Consider the following 21,379-nt stretch of genomic DNA (forward strand, 5'->3'; position numbering starts at 1 on the left):
TAATACACGTACGTACATATATGTACATATACATACATATATACATATACATATATACATATACATATATGCATATACATATATATATATATATATATATATATATATATATATATACATATACATATATATATATATATGTATGCTTGTACAAATATGACTGCTTCATCATACACGCAACTTCAAACCATGTACTTAAGTCCTTAAAATAGGAAGAGGGAAAAGAAGAAAAAATATAATTCATTTTAAAGGTTATTCTTTTATATACTATTTCGTTTGTGTTTCCGTACAATAGCTGCTTGGCCATATTTATGTTGAGTGCTCAGGGCATAAAGAAAAGCATATTTTTTTAGTCCGAATATATTATAAGAAATAATACGTACGTAAAATTATTGCATATACGTACATATATGTATGTATTGTACTTATATATTTAAAATATGTATGTATGTATGTATGTATATATATACTCACATGAAAACATATATGAACAATGCACAAATGTAAGTAAATGCATACATATGTAAATATGCATACATGAACGTACATATATATATGCATGTATTACGTATGTATGTATGTATGTACGTTTGTATTTATGCTTCTATCCGTACAAATGCGTGCATCTATATGTAACTTTACCTGAGTACTCCTCGACAGAGCGACGTCTTAGTGTAGTTGATGGAGCGGAATATGCAGTGTCTTTAGACCTGCCAAACTCTTTTTATAAACTATTATACAAGCACATTTACATTTTTGTAAAATAAAAGAGCAAACAATTTTTTTTTTTTTTTTTTTTTGCCATTTTTTTCATATTCTTTCTGTGCATCAATTTTGCTTTTCCGTTTTTTCCTTTCCATTTTTTCTTTTCCATTTTTTCTTTTCCATTTTTTCTTTTCCATTTGTTCCTTTCCATTTTTTCTTTTCCAATTTTTCCTTTCCAATTTTTCTTTTCCATTTGTTCCTTTCCATTTTTTCTTTTCCAATTTTTCCTTTCCAATTTTTCTTTTCCAATTTTTCCTTTTCCTTTTATTCATTTCTTTTTTTTATTATTGTTGTGATATGCTCCATTTTTCTGCCCCTTTAAACATAGAGGGAAAAGAGAAAGGGCTTAATAATTAGATAGAAATAAATGCAGCTTTAGTGGTACAAATGATATAATGTCTATTTTATTTCATGTTATCATTTTCAAGTGATTATAAAAGTGTAACACCCCTGTACATTATTTCACCAGTGGAGGGAAATTATTTTATTATTTTATTTTTTCTTATTTTTTCTTATTTTTTCTTATTTTTTCTTATTTTTTCTTATTTTTTCTTATTTTTTCTTATTTTTTCTTATTTTTTCTTATTTCTTCTTATTTCTTTTTATTTCTTCTTATTTCTTCTTATTTCTTCTTATTTCTTCTTATTTCTTCTTATTTTTTCTTATTTTTTCATATTTTTTCTTATTTCTTCATATTTCTTCTTATTTTTTCTTACTTTTAATTTAATTTAATTTTTTTTTTTTTATGCCCTTTTCCGTTGTTACGTTTCTACATTTTTTGGTAAATACAGAGTAAACGAATCGCGGAAGGGGGGAAATCGTAAGTTAAGTCGTCAAGCTTAGCGGAACATAAACGGGAAGCGTGGGAAAACGAAGGGAAAAAACAAGTCGAAAAATATTGAAAGATATTGAAAAATATTGAAAGATATTGAAACATATTGAAACATATTGAAGAACATTGTAAAACGTTAGTTACTTACCTCCAATCAGGGCCAACGAAACCGCGGAGGAGTATGTCCAACTGGAACTTCTTCACGGACTATGGGAGCTGGTTCGGGAGCCCCAGCTCCATGTCAACAAACGTGGAGGGGAATAGCTCCTCGAATATTTCTGCTAATATAACAACTGCAGCTGCAGCTGCAACGAGTACTAAGAGCTCATCGGCTGTATTTAGTAGCAATAATAATAGGAATGATGGAAAGATGAGAGAAAATATCCCAGATGAAAAAGATCAATACAGGTTTAAATATGAAGGAAAATTGCATTTTACAGAAAAAATTAAAAATAGTTCGGATACGAAAAATCGTAGTAGCAGTAGTGGAAGTAAGGAACATAGTGATAGTAAAGGTAGTAGTAAATGGAGGATTGGTAAAAAACATAAGGAAAAAAAAAATAATAATAATTATAGTAATGATAAAAGTAATGATAAAAGTAGTGGTAACAGTAATGATAAAAGTAGTGGTAACAGTAATGATAAAAGTAGTGGTAACAGTAATGATAAAAGGAATGGCAAAAATAGTGGTAATAACAATGGAAATAGTAGTAACAAAGAAAGTGGATTCTTTAGTCAGTTGGGGATCTCCAATTTTCTGCCCCATCTTGATAATTCAAATATATGTAATGAGTATAAAACAGGATATCATTTGGATGAAGAAGTTAAAAAGGTATTTCCGAATGGAAGAGCTTCCAAAAAGGGTAGTAAAATGAAAATTGGGTTAGAAGCAAATATGAACACATCTACTGCATTCACTTCATCAGTGGATGTACCAAACATATGTGTGGATACTACATATTATGACATTTTGGAGGTTAAACCCAATGCTACAGCTAGCGAAATAAAGTCAAAATATTATAAGCTAGCTTTAAAATATCATCCAGATAAAAATGCGGATGATCCTGAAGCCAAAATAAAATTTCAGAAAATTAATGAAGCATATCAAGTATTAAGTGATGATGAAAAAAGAATGGAATATAATAAATATGGTCTGAATGCAACTAAAGATATGGTTATTATAGATCCAGCTCTTCTCTTTATGATGCTATATAGTTCAGAAGAATTAGCTGATTATATTGGTACTTTAAGAGTAGCTTACTTTATAAAATTAGCATTTTCTGGTAATATGTCCATTGAAGATATGAAATTAAGGGATGATAATTTTATTAGTGAAATGGAAATAGAACAAAAGAAAAGAGAAGTTGAATTAGCTCTTATACTTAGAGATAAATTACAACCATATGTAGATGATGATACGAAATGGAATGATAAAATGGAAAATGAAATTACATGTTTACTTGAATCTTCCTTTTCTAGTTCTATTCTTGAATCTATTGGATGGACTTATAGAAACATATCTGCATCATTTATAGCTGAAGTGACAACCTTATGGGGAGTAGGAGCAGCTGTACCAAACATACAAGCATCTAAGCGGACTGTCCAGAATAGCTTTGGAGTGGCATCCTCAATCATTAGTACGTTTTTTACCATGCAGAAGATGGCAGCATATAACGATTACTACAACACATTGGAACAAAAAAAGGAGGCACTCACTGCTAATAAGGAAGCGCATAGTGGTGGTAGTGGTAATGGTAGTGGTAGTGGTAATGGTAGTGGTAGTGGTAATGGTAGTGGTAGTGGTAATGGTAGTGGTAGTGGTAGTGGTAGTGGCAGTGGAAGTAAAGAGGGGGAAGATTGTAATAGGGGAGAGGGAAATACACCCAATAATGATGCTACAAAGGAAAGTACTACCGCATCCTCATCTGTTGGTACATCTAGTAAGCAGGATGTGAATTCTAGTATGCACAAAAATGATAAACATGGAAAAAGTGGTAGTAGTAGTAGTAGTACCAATGATAAGAATGAAAGTATGAACAGCACTTCCAGAGGGAAGCATAGCAATAGTAAAAGTAATAAACTTTTTGAAAAAGAGGCGTTAATTGAAAAAAAAAATAATGAAGCCTTCGGAACTATTATAAGAAATGTACTGAAGGTAGTTCTATGGGATATCGAAACAACAGTCAGACAAGTAGCTGAAAAAGTTTTGCGGGATGAAGGTGTAGATATCAATATTCGATTAAAGAGAGCTAGAGGGTTAAAAGTTTTAGGGAAAATTATGTTAAGATTATCCAAGACGAAAAAGGATATGTGTGAATCGAAAGATTTTGATGTTAATAAACTTTTTGAAAGTGTTCTTATGAAGGCAGTAGAACAGGCATTTGCGGAAGAGGAGTCTGAGAAGGGAGCAGAAAAGGGTGTAGAAAAAGAAGACATGTATAAAAGAGAATTTATATAATAATGATCATTTGTTCACTCCACCACCCTATTTGAAGGATAAAAAAGAAAAGAAATAAAGTAGCATACGTTTTGCTGATCCTCTTTGTTACACATAGGAAAAGACAACAGTGTGTTGTGACAATGTTACTGAATTAAGAAGCGATACATTTGGAACTCCATAAAAAGGGTAAATAAACAAAAAGGATATACATATTAAAAAAGGGGTGGGTAATGATAAACAGACGGTTAAGTGGCGGAAAACAAACATAGGATAGCTTTGTTATTGTGGAAAAACGAGGAGATGTATTATTTAATAAAATGAAGGGTTCGTTACAATTACCCATAAGTCAAAATGGGAGGAGATGGAGGAATAGACTGTGCTAGTGGAACAACAAAGGAAAAAAAAAAATGTGAGCACGAAAGTGTTTAAAAAGAAATTTGTTAAATGCTGAAGTAATTTATTGTATAATTGTATCTTTTCTAATCTTTTGAGGATATGCTTGTTATATTATAAATGTTGATAAAAAAAAAAATATTATGCTTCATTTGTTTTTTAGAAAGGATATTTTTCCCCTCTTTCTTTAATTTTTCTTTTCATTCCTTTATTTACTGTTCCTTATTATTCCTGTGTTCCTTATTATTCCTTATGGTTCTTTAATTTTTCCATAGTTATTTTTTTTTTTTTTTCATCATGAGAAGATCCTTTGAATAATATATGCATACATATTTATATACCCCTACATATGTATATATATATATATATATATATATATATATATATATATATGTATGTATGTACGCATACCCGACGCATATGCACTTATACGTACACATGTTTGCACGTGCGTATATATGTGTGTGTGTGTTAGGACAGTCGCTTTTTTAACGCTTTTTTGTTAGTGGTTTTAAATCGCCCTTTACACCCCAATACAATTGTGCGCACGCACAGACCATACTCATACAACATTGTATTCTTTACTTTTTTTTTTTTTTTTCTTTTCTTTTCCATATGAAGCAGTTATCTTCGTTATTTTATTTTTATGCCTTTTCAAGTTTAAAATATTTGATTTGTTTATAATTTTTTCTTATCCCATTCCACTTATTTTTGTGTACATCCATATATAATATTACGTTTCCTTCCTACGCATACAAGCCTACGTAGTCATGCGTTAATGTTAATTCAACTTTTTCCTTTTCTTGTATTAACCTTTGTAGTATACACTTACATGTGATACTTGAAAAATATATTTTTTTTTTTTTAATAACACACTCATAGGGTGGTTGTAAACCACTCTATTAATTCGCCTGGCTGTAAGGTAGTCATTCTGTCTGCTTTTGCTTGCTTGTTTGCTGTTTTTTTTTTTTTTTTCTTTTTCATTGTCCCACCTTTATCATTAACAATATGCATATATTTTCCCAAATTTCAAATTTCGTTATTCCCCCTTTAATATGAACTTCTACTAATCACCTGAACGTGTGCATGTTTTATACGCATTTTTTAACACATACACATATACAAAAATGATACGAAATGAAGACATGTAGTTTTTTTCCCCCAACTGCCACTACCACTACCACTACCACCATTTACTTCACCTCCCGTGCATTAATTTTTGCAAATCGCGCAAGAAACTTTCAGTATTATTTGGTTTTGGGAAAACACTATATGATTTCTTTTTTAAGCATGTGTAAATGTTTTCCATTAACGTTTCTAAAGATATACATATTTCAACGTAATTAGACGTGCCCATAAAATGAGCAAATTCCATTTGATGGTTATTCATTAACTTTTTATTAACAACAAGTAAAATTTTTTTATTTTTTCTTAAGCATTCGAATGTTGTCCCAGCTCCTCCATGACTTACAATTAAATCTGCTTTATCATAAAATTTATTAAGATCATTCTGGTAAGTAAAATACTTTACTTTTTTCAATAAATTATATCCATTGTCGTCGTCCTCCTCCTTTTTGTTGTTGCTATTGATGTTGTTGTTCTTGTTGTTCTTATATATTAATTTTGGTATATAAGAGCTACTCCCAATTTGCATGGTCATCTGTGCGAAGCCTAATTTTTTTAAAAAATGGTGAAACTCTTCCTTGTCCATATATTCGATCAGCTCATCGAATTTATGCGACCCGACCGTGACAAATAAGTACATCCTTAATTTACCTATTCTGATTTGTTAACTTATTCTGACTTGTTAATATACTTTGTTCCGTTAATTTATTCTGATTTGTTAATATATTTTGTTATTTTTTTTTTTTTCGAGCTATATTTGTATGAGATATTACCTACAAATTTATACGTAACTAATGTGTATATATCTAATTTGAACATAACTAATGTATATGCGATAACTTTATTTTTATGAGCTTCTTACCCTCCTTAAGACACATGAAAATGTTTCATTTTTAATTTTACGTGTTTACATATGCGTTGGTAATCTTTAGAGTATACAGAATATTTAAGGTATCACTATATTTTTACACTAGTACTCAGTAAACTCCCAATGAAATATATTCCTCTTAAAATTTTTAAATGGACCTAGCTTTTTTCCTTATCAGTGTTTAAAACACACACATACGTATGTACATAGTTACCTGCACTTTAACAAAAGAAAATATAGAACTTCTAAGGGAGGATATATATTTTAAATTTTACCGGTAATTTTCGAAACATTTAAAAGGAAGAAGTCATTCTCTGGAGCTTCAAACATATCTGTAGCTTTATTTTTTAATTGGAATTTTGATATACAATGATTTTTATTTTTTTTATTTTTTCTTGTACAATTATTCCTACTAGTTCTTTTTGATGTACATTACATTATATTGGTTTATTTTAATTTTCCTTATTTACTCTATTTTCCCTTTTTTCTGTATTTTACTTTTTCTTATTTCGAAATATAAACTTTATTTTTATGAAGTATCTGTGTTATTAAAAATATTATATCGATTGTATGGTGTAAAAATGTTATAGCATAAATGCTTATGACATGTGTGCATATATTTTTATGAAAAAAAGGAAAAATGCAATTAAAAAAAAAAAAAATACTTTTAATGATACGTTCACCACCTTGTTTTTTTCCTTTTTCCTTTTGTTTTTTTCTTTTTCTTTTTCTTTTTCTTTTTTTTTTTTTTCCTTTTGTTTTTTTCTTTTTCTTTTTCTTTTTTTCCCTTCTTTTGTTTTTTTTCTTTTACTAACTATTTTAACTACCAGTTGACTTCATTTCATTAGCTATACTTATTATTAAAAAAAAAAAAAATAGGATTGAATAGTGCTTAAATTATTAGCCTATTTTCCAGTACATGAATTCCAAATTTCTAAGCTTTTGCCGTTCTCATCAAAAAGATTTCTTTCCTTTTCCCTGTTAAGTTTACATATATACACATGCATATATATAAATACGTGCACAAGGACGCGTATATGCACTTATGCGTATGTGACATTCTCGCCCAATTTTGAAGGGAAACTCCGCTAAAAAGCTACAACTTGGCAATTGATTAGCAGTTGCAACCGCTTAGCAGCTCCTTATTTTGTTGCATCACATGAAAACCTTTCACTTTCGTGCATTTGTTTTTGTTTATTCGTAAGTATTCATTGGAATAGTAGGGACTAACGTATGCGAACTGCGCGCTTTTTACTACATTGTTATCGTACATACGTATACATACATACGTACATATTCATATAATTTTCTTATGTGTATCCCCGCGAACGCGATTGTACTAGTGCTATACGCATAGATCGTTGTTTCTGTTTAAAACGACATATTTTTTTTGCGAACTGGGTAGCATTACAAAATGTGCAATAATAGTAAAAGCTGAGCGTTGTAAAACCGAGAAGCCCCACCAAATGAATTGCAGCTTAAGTCAATATTTGTACTATTACTTTTGATCGCATCTGTTTCGCCTTATCGTTATTTTGTCCTTTAATATAATTTACTTTAATACAATTCAATTTAATTTGTTTTAGTTTAATTTGTTTTAGTTTAATTTAGTTTTAGTTTAATTCAATTTTAGTTTAATTTAATTCAATTTTAGTTTAATTTAATTCAATTCAATTTAATTTAATTTAATTTCGTTTAGTTTTTTTTTTTTTTTTTTTTTTCTTACTTGATCAGGCAGTTTTTATAAAAGTATGTACTGTTCATATTTTTACGGTACCCAATTTCGTTATACACTCCAAAAAAAAAAAAAAAAAAAACCTGCGAAAAAGGCGTTTTTCTCCTTACATGTTCATAAATAAATGCGCATTTTTTAGTAAATAATTTGGATAAAGTATTTTTAAAGAACTGACCAATTAGTGCAGAAATTAAAAAAAAAAAAAAAAGGAAAATCATAAAACACTGATTTAAAATATGCGCTTTCAGGAAAATTGACGCCCACGTCTTTTTTTGTAAAAAAGGGAAAGCAGATAGAATGTACAGGAACGGTGTGCGCAAAGTTACCATTTGGCAGTAATTCACTGTAATATATCCGCACATTTATGGGCATTTATAAGTACACCCATATGTATGCACGCGTACTCGCGCATATGTACGCACATGTGTATTTCCATATGTATGCCCATACGTATGCACATATGTACTCATGCATGTATGTCCGTATACATTCACTTATGCGTTCACGTGTGTATATTAACGCAACGGTCGGCTGCCTCCCCCAAGTGAGAAAATGAATTTTGCTAAGAAGACGCAATACAACATAAAGGTGGACATACACGAGGTAAAAGATTTAAGCTTTCGTGAAAGCGCAAACGAGAAAGAGATAATACCAAATCCATATGTGGAAGTAACAGTAAATAATGAAATAAAAAGCACTTCTAAAAAGAATCAAGCAGTGAATGTCGTATATAATACGTCGTTTAATTTTTCTATGGATTTAACGGATTATCACTTTCAGAGGACAAGTGTGGATGTGTGTGTTTTACATAAATATACAATTCAGAGTGCATTAATAGGAAAATGTTCATTTAGTTTAAATGATGTATATTCAAAAGTACAGCATTGGTTATATAGGATATGGGTAAAATTAAGAAACCCTGATTTACCTCTAGATGATGTAGGTTATTTATTGATATCTGTTGGTGTATATGGTCCAGGAGATTCTATACCAATAGTTAATGATAGTGTAAAAGCAAATATTAATGAAGAGATATGTGAAAATAAAGGGTTAGATATTCATATAACTCACTACGATTTGTGTATTAACATATTTAGAGGTCAAGATATCGAATTTATTGGTAGCAGTACATTATTTTCCAATAATTTAGAGCCATATGTAAAGGTATCGCATAATGGATTTGAAGAATGCACAAAAGTAATAAGAAATGATCCTAACCCTGTATGGAATTTAAGTGTTCATATACCTACATGTACACCTTGTTATGACAAAAACATTATCATTGAACTTATTAATGGAGAACATAATGGAGTAGTTATCTATAGCATTCTTTTAGATTTTTTCGAAATATTAAAAAGAGAATTACTTCCTAGATGGTTTAACATATATTACAATCCTCAAAACCAAATAACACCAAGAAGCAGTGTACATACACAACAGAATGTAACAATCCCAGTTAATACTACAAACACACAGGGATCTACTAATCCATTGAGTAATTACCTCTTCTCAGCAACAGCAGAGAAAATTTTTAAAAATGCAACTCAAGGTATTAATATAAATGATATATTAGGTGTTACAAAAATGCAAAAAATGTTTACGGACGATAGTTTAAAAGATTTTTATTTATATGGAGGTAGAATATTTCTAAGTGTGCATGCTACCAAAACACATGCACCTGGACCGATATGCATAAAGTCAGCTAAAGTTGAACCGGATCCACCTAACAAAGAATTTATTTTCTGTGCTGATATATATGAAATATTATCTGTCCATAGTAACAAAGCAATGAATTATCATGATAATAATACTATTAATGACAAATTAAGTTATAATAATAAATATGATTCAGTAGGAGATAGTATAATATGTGTATGTAGCTTAGGACCACATAAATTAAAAACACCCCCTCTTTTACCTAATGAAGTTGGTTCTTATGTATTGAACGAAAGTGCAGGTAGAATAGATGAGTTTCGTATATTCCTACCACAAAATAACAATGAACAGATTTATGATATCTTTTTATATATATATGTTAGATCTAATTTAGCTGTAACTGATTGGATTACAAATAGGAGGAATATTTATAATACAGTTCTAAATAATGATTATGATCCAACAGATATTACTAATCATCAAAAATTACATAAAATAAGTTCAATCAATAAAACATCTGAAGATATTTATAACGATGCAGAAATTTTAAATAATTATAAATTAAAAAGTTATGTTCGTATACCTTTTAAATATTTACTACTTAATGAAAATAAACCCAAATGGTTTTCAATGAAAAATATTGAAACAAATGTACATGATTATAATATTTCTTTTTTTGCTAATTTGGTACCCTATCAATCGTACAGAAAAAGACCACAAAGATTAGAATATAAATTATCTAGATATTTTTTTCGTGCTTTAATTTATGAAGGTTTACATTTCCCAGCTAAAGGATATGATGCTTTTCCTGACCCGTACATAAAAGTAGAACTAGCTGGTCAGACAATTAAAACTAGTACTATTTTACATACGCTTAACCCGAATTATTATGAAGCATATGAGGTAGAAGTTATATTACCTACAAACTTAAATTTAGCTCCAGATATATCTATAGAGGCTTTCTCTGTTAATCAATCTTTTCTGTACAATGAAGATGTTTTATTAGGATCATGCTCCTATCCAATAATGAAAGTTCCAGTTGAATGGAAAAAATCTCCTATATGGATTACATTAAAATCTTCACAATATAAAAAGTGTAAAGCTAAGTTATTAGTTGCATTCGAATTAGTACCATTAGAAAAAGTGCTTGATGATACATACCCTTTTTATGATGATATTAGACCATCTACCTTGCCTGGTCATGTTTCTCTCTTTTTAGTTGGTATAAGAATGTTCAAACCTTTAAAAGATCCATCTGTTACTGTTTGCTTTGGTAGAGATGTAGATGATACATCCCAATTTTTATGGCATGAAACTACTAATAAAGTCATATCAGGGAAAGAAGGAAACTGGAATTTTCTAAAATACTTCTCATTAGATGTAGCTTTACCTAAAAGAATGCAACATCATAGTTTTTTAGAAGTTAGAATCGAAGATAGATTATTAAATAGTGGGTTCACAGGTCCAGGTACAAATACTACACATGCAGTTAATGCAACCAACAATACTGTCTTAATCGGTACTGCTTATATTACTTTGAATCCATTACTTCCATGGCTAGATCAATATGAAAAAAACGAATGTATAGACTTGTTTAAGTTACATCTACTAGAAGAGGTGCTCATAGAAGACGCAGAAAAAGCAAGAAAATCGTATAACACTGCTCTCATATATAAGAAGAGTTCCATGATGTCCAGGAAAATCTCGAATGGAAACTTTGGAGCACACGATACCGACGAGGGGGGTGAAGAGCCAGAGATGGTGGGCATACAGGTAGAAGCAGGTGTAGATGTAGATCCGGATGCAGATCTAGACGCAGATTTATACACAGATTTACACACAGATGTGGATATAAAAGGAAGTGATAGGAATCGTGAGTTCCACTCTCTTTCCTTGAACGTTTTAGACGAACATTTAACTATACTTGACGAAGAGGGCTATGAAGGTGAAGATGACCACGAGAGGGAGGATGACTTCCATAGGGTAAAAGGGGATCGTAATCTTAACAACGATAAAGAGCATCCGTACAGCGAGGCAGAAAACACATCTAGGGATAACATAAAAAAGGATGATAAGGGTATCGGAGGCGTGGACATCAGTGGAGCCACAAAGGGATATGCCAATGGAAGTAATAGTGCAGATAGGAATGTACTCAATAATGTTAACAATGGGAAAGATGAGCACGGCATCAGCGAACTGCAAAAGAAGAGGAGAAAGAACACGAAGAAGTATTCAAGTAACGAATATGTGCCTTACAACGACCCAGATTTTGCAAATGTGCGCATTGAGGAGGCGCTAGAATATGTATGTTTCAAAAATGCAGATGTAGATATAGATGTGGATGTAGAAAAGAATGTGCATGGAGATGTTGAGGAGCAGGACACAATGCGTGAAAGCACTTCAAGTGATAAGAAATTGAAACTGATGGATATGAACATTTTTAAAGGGAAACACGACGATAGGGGAAAAAACGTAGTATCGAGTAGCGTTGACGGACATAATAGCACCAATGATATGCATCAGAAGCAGAGTCAGGCGCAGGCGCAGTGGCAAGGTAGAACGATCTACGGGTTCACTGAAGAGATGCTGAACTTTCAACTATCTTTAGCGGACGATGATGAACAAGAAGAAATACAAAGAGACGAAATGTTATATGAGTACGAAGTAGATATGAATGCTGATGACTTACCATATTTAAGAGCAACCATATTTAGATGCACGGATTCAGGAATACCAGAAGCTGTTGGTTATCTAAAATATATATGTAATGTATATGATGAGAAAACAATTCATTTAAAAAAGGAAATGATGAAAAGGTGTGATAATTTAGTAAGTGAATATAAACTAACTCGGAATTTAGTTGTTCGAGCATATATTATCCAAGCAAGGGGGTTGAATCCTCCATCTGGTGCAACTGATATAACAACATATATATGGATAAAGAACAGTAATGAAATTACAAATATACCAGGTGGTTTATCCCATAATATAAAAGATATTGGTCATACAAAAAAACAAGGGTATAAACCAGAATTTAATAGATCATATCAATTATTATGTTCTTTTCCAGATGAATCCATAGTTCAAGTATGTATAATGAATCAAGGTTCTCTATCTGATGAAATAATAGGTTATACCTACATCGATATGGAAGATCGATACTTTAGCCCGAGAATAAGACAATTAATGATAGATGATGCTATGCCGATTGAACTACGATCATTAAAATTAGAAAATAGTACCATATCACATGGATCATTAAGATGCTGGTTTGAAATATTTACTGAAGAATTTGCTCAATTAAATCCAGTCAAAATATTGTGTTCAAATGAACCAGATGATTACCAATTAAGATTAGTAATATGGAAAGTAAGTAATGCAGCAATTGATGATAATTCTACTATTAGTTTATTTGTTAGATGCATATATACTGATGAAGAAAATGAAGACAGAAGAGATACAGATACACATTACAACAGTAAAGATGGTAAGGGTGTATTCAACTGGAGAATAGTATATAATATAAAGATACCAACAAATGCAACAACTATCAAGGTGCAGGTTCATAACTACGCTCTTCTCTCTTCGAACGAGCCTATAGGTGAGGCCACTCTGGATTTGGCTTCTCATTTCTACAGGGCCAGGAAAAAAAAGGGTTTCTACCACATACCCAGGTTCCTTTTTGTCAAAATGGGAATGGCATACGTGAAATTGTTCATATGCAAAATGTTCACGCACGTGCTACTCTTATGAAATGTATTTCTGTGTATGTTTGTGTTTGCATCTACACTACTAGACTAGTGGACATGTGCCTTTTTTTGCTCATCCCTCCCCCCTTCATGCAGATTCTGGTTGGCATGCAAGCACCCAGCGCACAAGAACAAGATACGAGGAAATGTTGAAATAGAAGCAAGCATATTACCTAAGTTTGAAGCCGAAGTTGACCCAGTTGGCAATGGAAGAGATGAACCCAACAAGGACCCATTTTTACCCCCTGTCACTGAAAATAGAACCTATGTAGACTGGATTACCATCAACGAGAAATTTGGAGCAGCAACTGCGTCTATTATGCAGGGCTTGAAGTGGACAGGTGCGTTTGTGTGTATGTGCGTGTGTGTGTATGTGCGTGTGTGTGTATGTGCGTGTGTGTGTATGTGTGTGTGTGCGTATGTGCGGGTATTTGTGTACATGGATTCGAGCGGAAACAAAGAAAACGCGCCTTTACGTTTATCCGCGTTTTGTTATTTACTTTTCCTTTTTGCAAAAATGAATAAAACGTGGAGTGGTAGTTTGGCAGAGCAGTGGACGACAAAACAGCACATGAGCATGTGCGCATTATCCGTCTAACATTTTTTTAACATTTCCGCTCGAACTTGCTTCACTTCAGGTGTGTGGGTGGTCGTAGCAGTCATAGTTGTGGGCATATTTTTCCTTCTGTTTTTGTTAAAGTGAAGAGAATATAAATATCCCCAATTATAATGGTATAATCCCCCCTTTTAGTAAAACTGCGGATCAGTTCTCATAAAGTTAGATAAGTGCGTGAACGTATATAAGCATGTATGAATGTACACGTGTTTACGTGTGTGCATTGTACGTGTGAATATATGTTTATCTGTACGCACGTTTGTACGTATACATGTACATATGTTTATCTGTACGCACGTTTGTACGTATACATGTACATATGTTTATCTGTACGCACGTTTGTACGTATACATGTACATATGTTTATCTGTACGCACGTTTGTATGTATGCATGTACATATGTTTATCTGTACGCACGTTTGTATGTATGCATGTACATATGTTTATCTGTACGCATTCGCAAATACACAAACAGGATCCCACGAAGGGACCCCCCGTTTACAGCGGCAAATTCAAGTTACTCAATGACTTAACGATACACGTAAAAAAACTTGAAATAATCAAATGCATTAATTGGTCTATTTTCAAATATATGAAAATTATCGAAAACACATTCAGTTAAATGGGAGAGTCTCTTTATGAGCTTCCATAAATTTTTATATAAAAGCTCAAATTCTTCATGCTCGTGTTTATTTTCGTATATATAGACTACATTTTGGCATAAGTCATGTAGAATTGAATCCAACTCCTTGGGGTAGAAGTCCCTCTTAATTGTCTGATCCATTCCTCTATGAGCTCTCACCTGCAGTGGTTGTTCCTGCTTCTGTTCCTGTTCTTGCTCCTGCTTGTGCCGCATATTCTCCTCCCACTTTGCTTCTACTATTTCATAGTAGTAGCCGTTCTCGAGTGCAAAAAGAGCCGTTTTTACCAACAAATGCAAATTCCTGTATAGCAAAATAATCTGCTCTCGACCAGTATATAAAGCCGTTTCTAGGAGGAAATATATATATGACGAAATCATATGTATTTTTCTAGGTATAGAGACAAATGGTACTTGTCCTCTTATGGGTCCACTTAAATTTGATTGTTCTTTATGTATTATAAGATCAATAGCCTTTTTATAAAATTGGTTTGCTTGTTCAGGTTTTTTATAATCAAAATCATAAAATTCACCAACATTAAATATAACTTCCGTATTATTATCTAGTAAGTTGTTTTCAACATATCTATACAAAATGAATCCTATTCTAAAGTAATGTAGTATATCTAAATAGGACCTAGCAACATCTGCTATATGTAATGCACATTTATCATCATTTATCTTGCATCTTTGTAACCATGGTTCAAAATATTTAATATTAAAATATTTCAATTCATCAAAATTTTCGTAAGGTGTATTGTCTTCTATTATTTTTGGAACAAAATAAACGACACTAAATTTGCCATTACGATAAAGTACTTTATAATTCGTATTATCATATAAAACACGTTCACAGAAACGCATGCACTCTTTATCTTTACATTTAGCATAATTTGAATCTATTTTATCGGCAATTCTAAAAGCATTAATACTATCATCTGATGGTACACATCTATATATATTGGCAACGTAGTAACGCACTTTATATTTCTCATAATAAAATCTTTTAGCATCACTAAAAGGTAAGCATGCTGATAACATATAGTAATCTTGAACTCTCTTACGTAAACTAATATCTTCATACTGTGGATGTAAAATTAATCTAAAATTTGTAGTTGATCTTAGGAAGCTTGAAGTTGGTATGTCCGATATTAATGCTTCCTTTTCTTTTACATTCTTTTTTAACCAATTAATCAAGTCCATGTTCTTTTCTAGATTCGTAGGGTCATTATGCAGTAGGTTCATATACTCATTCTTCGGAAAATATTTAACGAATGGATATATGCATGCAAGTAGGCACAGAAGGTAAATAGCGTAATTGACGGCGTTGGCCCTGCTACTGGGAAAAGGGGGAAGGAAAAAAAAATATAAATAAAAAAAAATAGGAAAAAATAAGAAAAATATAGGAAAAAATAAGAAAAATATAGGAAAAAATAAGAAAAAAATAGGAAAATAGAATAAAAATATAAAAATATAAAAAACAAATGATAATAAAGCAATGAAATAACGACAGAATAATGACAGAGTAACGATAAATGTTGACCTAACGATGGAGAGAAATTTACGCCACTCTAGGTACAAAAGGATCTCCCAGAGTGAAGCCTCCAATGAACAAGGAAAGATTAGAGGCAGTTCTATATCTCCACTTTGTTGATCTTTCTTACCTAAAGGCAAAAATATTCCTCCTGATGATCATATATATATCCGTCAAAATGAAAGGAGATCCCACCAGACTAGCAAATAAACACATGAGAGGAAGAGCCAATACACGAAGCCTCGATATTATTAACATTAATAATGTGAAAAGAAAAAATTGGATTAGCAAAAAGACAAAATGTGCATCGAATACTTCGAAATTTGTATTTAATTCTTTTTTTCTATATAGAAATTTAAAGTAATTTAAAACATAAAAGGAAAGAATAATAATAAATACTATAAAATAATCAAACAAAGCTGATTCCTTTATCATATTAAACATATCCTTTGAGAATGGATTAAATTCGGACCCTAGACTATATATCATAGTATCAAAATTATGAACAGACAAATTTAATCGTACCTTTAACAACGATACTACATGCGAATCATGTTTTTCTTTAAAAAATATAAGGACTCGTAATAATAAAAATAACAATATAGATGTTATTCCTTTCATTAAAATAAACTTATAGTTTTGAATAATATATATTTCTTTTAATGCATTTGGCATGTTTTGTTCCTTCACTTCGTCACTTACTCTTCTCCTGAGCTGGTCTAAATTGTCATCCATCCCTTCTCCTTCTCTCCCTTTATCAGCTTTGCACTTACTTCCTACATATCTGTTCCTTCCTTGCGATTTGTAAATCAGTAATTTGTTCATATCTACAGTGTTTATCTGTTCACTGTTAGCCTGTGCACTGTTTATCCCTTTGCCGTTTATCCCTTTGTCGTTTATCCCTTTGCCGTTTATCCCTTCGCCGTTTATCCCTTCGCCATTTATCCCTTCGCCATTTATCCCTTCGCCGTTTATCGCCCCCGTATTACAACCACCATTGTTGTGCCTCCACGTTCTTCTCCTCCTTTTACCCTCTATGTTAAACCATTTATTATTATACAAACTATTCGTAATAATAATAGCAACAAGCACGAAAGGGAAATATGTAAACAAAAGATATCTTGGAAAAAGCGATACAATTAATGCAGTTATATAGGACGAGAAGAAAGTCAATAATATTTTTTGTAGTTCTGCTTTTATATCATAACCCAGCAAATCAACAGCAAAAAGGGCAATAATATGAGTTAGTGAAGCGAAAACTGAAAACTGCCATGTGATAAAGAACAAAAAGGAAGAAAGGAATAGAAACCCGCGCTGGAAGTTAAGGATCTGCTGAGGGGGAAACACGTGGGTGGATGCGTAGGCAGACAAAAAGATGAACAAACAGTTGAAGAAATGGATAAAGTGTAGAAGAAGTAGATAAACTAACGGTTTAATAAACGAACAAACTAACCGTTGAGCTGAAGTGCATACAGGCAGTAAAACAAAATAAAATAAAAGCGCGACAGTATTATTCCTTATCCGCAGTGAGAAGAAGTTTATTTTATGTACTTTTTTTTTTTTTTTTTTATTTATATATTATGTATGTATTCATTATGTATATATTCATTATGTATATAAAATGTACATATATAATATACTCCGTTCTCACAATCCATGTGTGCATACAATGGCATATTTTTTGAATTATTCCAAGCATACCGTGTAAACACGTACGAAGTCGTTGCTTAAGTTTATTTTAAATCGTCCCTACCTTTTCCTTTCTAAGGATCATATAAATTAGTAGAATGTTTAACCACATATGAACTGAAGCAAAGTTTTCTCGTAGGGGAAAAGCTGACGTAGAAAAAAAAAAAAAAAAAAAAAAAGAAAGAAAGAGGGAAAAGATATAACACCGTTAACACCATTCAAGAGATATTGATATTCACAAAATTGTTTTACCTTCGAGCCGAATTATAAGCTTTTCACGAAAACAAGAGAAGAAAAGCATCAAAAATATTACACCAGAGATATAGGACTTTCCTGTAATAAAGGAACCAATAGTTCGATTTAAAAGAAAACGTCAAAAAGGGATCCTTGTGTGGAATGCGTATGTAGGCGTGTGTATGTGCGTGTGTGTGTATATAAGTGCTTTTTTGTATGTGTTTGTATGTATGTGGGTGTGTTCTTTTCCCCTCCTAATTTCAACCTAGATAAACTGAAAAGAAAAACAACGTGCCTACACTAGCAGCCTGGGAGAAAAGCGCTGAAATTAAAAAAAAAAAAAAAAATTAGATGTACACCGTCAGAATATAATCACAACTATGCATAATGTAATCTAAATTATTTGAGTGCACCGCATTTACTTGTTGTAATCAAATAGTTCGTTCAATTTGTCCAATTTGTTCAAGTTGATCCATTTACCAGAACAAACGTAAAAATTATACGGAGTAGCGAAAACAGATTTCAAATTTAGAAATCTCCATAAGGTCCCAAGTACAATTTCTGCAAGTTGCAAAAGGGGAAAAAACGACATATATGAACAAAACTGGAAAAACAATTTAGTTAACCAACTAGTGAAACAGAACAGAGGAATAAACAATGTTCAAGTTACTCGTTTATTTTCATTTCTCAAGTACCAGGGTACACGTTGAAACGCTGAATAGCGTTTATCGTGTCAGGGTATTCACTCCTTTCGTCTTTACTATAAAACATGACCCATTAAAGAAAGAAATTAAAAAAATGATAATAAACAAATAGACGATGAACAAATAAACAGTGAACAAATAGACGATGAACAAATAGACGATGAACAAATAAACAGTGAACAAATAGATGATGAACAAATAGACGATGAACAAATAGTGAACAAATAGATGATGAACAAATAGACGATGAACAAATAAACAGTAAACAAATAGATGATGAACAAATAGACGATGAACAAATAAACAGTGAACAAATAGACGATGAACAAATAGATGATGAACAAATAGATGATGAACAAATAAACAGTGAACAAACAAACAATAAACAGTTAAATAATAGACAGTTAAATAATAGACAAAAAAAATAATAAATAAATAATGAATGTATGAATAAATCACTAGCATTCTTCATAATTCCTTAACATGTCTTACATTTTTTCTCAAATGCATAAGAGTAACACATAATGCGTTTGCTCTAATGTGATTTTTTTTTTTTTTTTTTTCTCTATATCTTTAGCCTTTTTTCACTTATTAATTCATACATTAACAGAAGAAGCCCATCTAAGTAGGTTTCAGATTTTATTATGTCATCGTAGAAAGAGAAATAAAACGATTCCTGCGTATAAAGACGTGTCAAGTTAGTTTTTTTTTTTTTTTTTTTTTTTTTTTTAAAATAAAATAAATCGCCATTTGATTTAGCATGAATATATTGCACAGATATACATATGCATATAACATATATATGTGCATGTGTTATTCCTTCACCTCCGAATACAACGACAACTTCTGTTCTTCATATGTTCGGAACAAATCATACCTAAACTTCTTATAAAATGTAAGTGTAACAAAAAAGCTAAAACAAGGAACAGGACAGAACAAAAAAAAAAAAAAAAAAAAAAAAAAAAAGAAATGTATTGAAATGGTTATATTATATTCTCAAATGTGTATCTTTTTTCCAAACAGCACTACTTAAAGGAAAAAGGTTAAAATGTTGACTAATTCTATCTAAATGCATGCTACTAGCAAGTATTTTACATTATCGTTATATACTGTGCATTTCTATTCATGTACCTACTTTCAAATTCTTAACACATGTGTACACCTATCATATGTAAATACGAGTAAACCTTACATTTTTATTTTAATTTTTAAAAAACTACTTTTAAAACAGTACCTGATGAACAAGGAACAGAAAAAGAGCTTTAATTTGCACTTTTCCATTTATGCTAACATATTAAGAATGTGTTAGGTATTTTTTAATGAGGTTTTTCAAAGAAAAAAAATACAATAAACATACATATATACGTACATGTATACTTACATATATACATACATATATACGTACATGTATACGTACATATAAACATACATATATACGTACATGTATACTTACATATAAACATACATATATACGTACATGTATACGTGCATATAAACATACATATATACGTACATGTATACTTACATATATACATACATATATATATTAGAACTAAAAAGAGATAAAAAGAATTAAAAAAAGTACACTTTCATTTTAATTTGAATTAAAGTGAAATAGAATATTTCTTCAGAAGATAAATGTGTTAATCGAGTAAACCAAATTAATCAAAGGAAAAAAAAAAAAAAAAATAATAATAATAATAATAATAATAATAAAGTAAAAATATAATATAGTTAAATAAATTAGAATATAGTAAAATAAAATAAGAAAGATGTTTTAATAAAATCCTATAAGGACCATACGAAAATAAACACTTCCATAATTTTAACTTATCAACTAAAACTGTTTACATAATTATTAAATTCTATTTTATTTTTAAATGTACACACATTTAATTACTGGGAGTAGCATAAAAAAGTAAAATGAACAAAATGAGGTAAAACAAATGATGCGAAACAAAATAAAAGATCGGGGGGAGGAAAAAAAAAAAAAAAAAAAAAAAAAAAACACCTATATTATATTAAGCATACTGGTATACACATTTTTCGCTATCATAAGTTATGGACTGTATACGCTGCATACCTATGGAGATAAATTTATCTGCTTGTTTTTTGTTTTATTCTAAACTTTTTTATTTTTTTTTTTTTTCTGGAGTGGGAGCTTAAAAAATAGAGAACACAAATTGTAAATCGCTAAATAAAACAGACCTCAAATAACAACTTATTTCATGCAACACGAAAAAAACGGAGGAAAATGAAAAGTGTATACATATATATAATACATAAGTATACACATATATAATACATAAGTATACACATATATAATATATAAGTATGCATATAAATATACATGCATATGTGGGTATATATAGACATGCTTGTGTGTACTGTGTACCACT

The 21,379-nt window shown here is 30.9% G+C and overlaps 4 protein-coding genes across 4 annotated transcripts; 2 read left to right on the forward strand and 2 right to left on the reverse strand.

Annotated features, from left to right (window-relative positions):
* Window positions 1-1,778: 1,778 nt before the first annotated feature.
* Window positions 1,779-4,055, forward strand: PmUG01_01025500 (DnaJ protein, putative; the record flags this gene model as incomplete). The annotated part of the gene is made up of 1 exon (XM_029008490.1): window positions 1,779-4,055. The coding sequence occupies one exon, from the start codon at window positions 1,779-1,781 to the stop codon at window positions 4,053-4,055; it is 2,277 nt and encodes a 758-aa protein (XP_028860044.1).
* Window positions 4,056-5,628: 1,573 nt separating this feature from the next.
* Window positions 5,629-6,195, reverse strand: PmUG01_01025600 (glycosyltransferase family 28 protein, putative; the record flags this gene model as incomplete). Its single annotated transcript, XM_029008491.1, has 1 exon — window positions 5,629-6,195. One exon carries the CDS (start codon window positions 6,193-6,195, stop codon window positions 5,629-5,631), a length of 567 nt encoding a protein of 188 aa, XP_028860045.1.
* A 2,515-nt stretch (window positions 6,196-8,710) lies between these two features.
* Window positions 8,711-14,266, forward strand: PmUG01_01025700 (ferlin, putative; the record flags this gene model as incomplete). The annotated part of the gene is made up of 3 exons (XM_029008492.1): window positions 8,711-13,488; window positions 13,660-13,904; window positions 14,202-14,266. The coding sequence occupies 3 exons, from the start codon at window positions 8,711-8,713 to the stop codon at window positions 14,264-14,266; spliced, it is 5,088 nt and encodes a 1,695-aa protein (XP_028860046.1).
* Window positions 14,267-14,708: 442 nt separating this feature from the next.
* On the reverse strand, window positions 14,709-20,055 carry PmUG01_01025800 (C-mannosyltransferase, putative; the record flags this gene model as incomplete). Its single annotated transcript, XM_029008493.1, has 10 exons — window positions 14,709-16,155; window positions 16,484-17,685; window positions 18,107-18,189; window positions 18,295-18,375; window positions 18,542-18,598; window positions 18,757-18,837; window positions 18,972-19,036; window positions 19,583-19,656; window positions 19,806-19,893; window positions 19,997-20,055. The coding sequence occupies 10 exons, from the start codon at window positions 20,053-20,055 to the stop codon at window positions 14,709-14,711; spliced, it is 3,237 nt and encodes a 1,078-aa protein (XP_028860047.1).
* Window positions 20,056-21,379: the final 1,324 nt, after the last annotated feature.

The sequence above is a fragment of the Plasmodium malariae genome (genome assembly GCF_900090045.1).
Source record: "Plasmodium malariae genome assembly, chromosome: 1".
Lineage (NCBI taxonomy): Eukaryota > Apicomplexa > Aconoidasida > Haemosporida > Plasmodiidae > Plasmodium > Plasmodium malariae.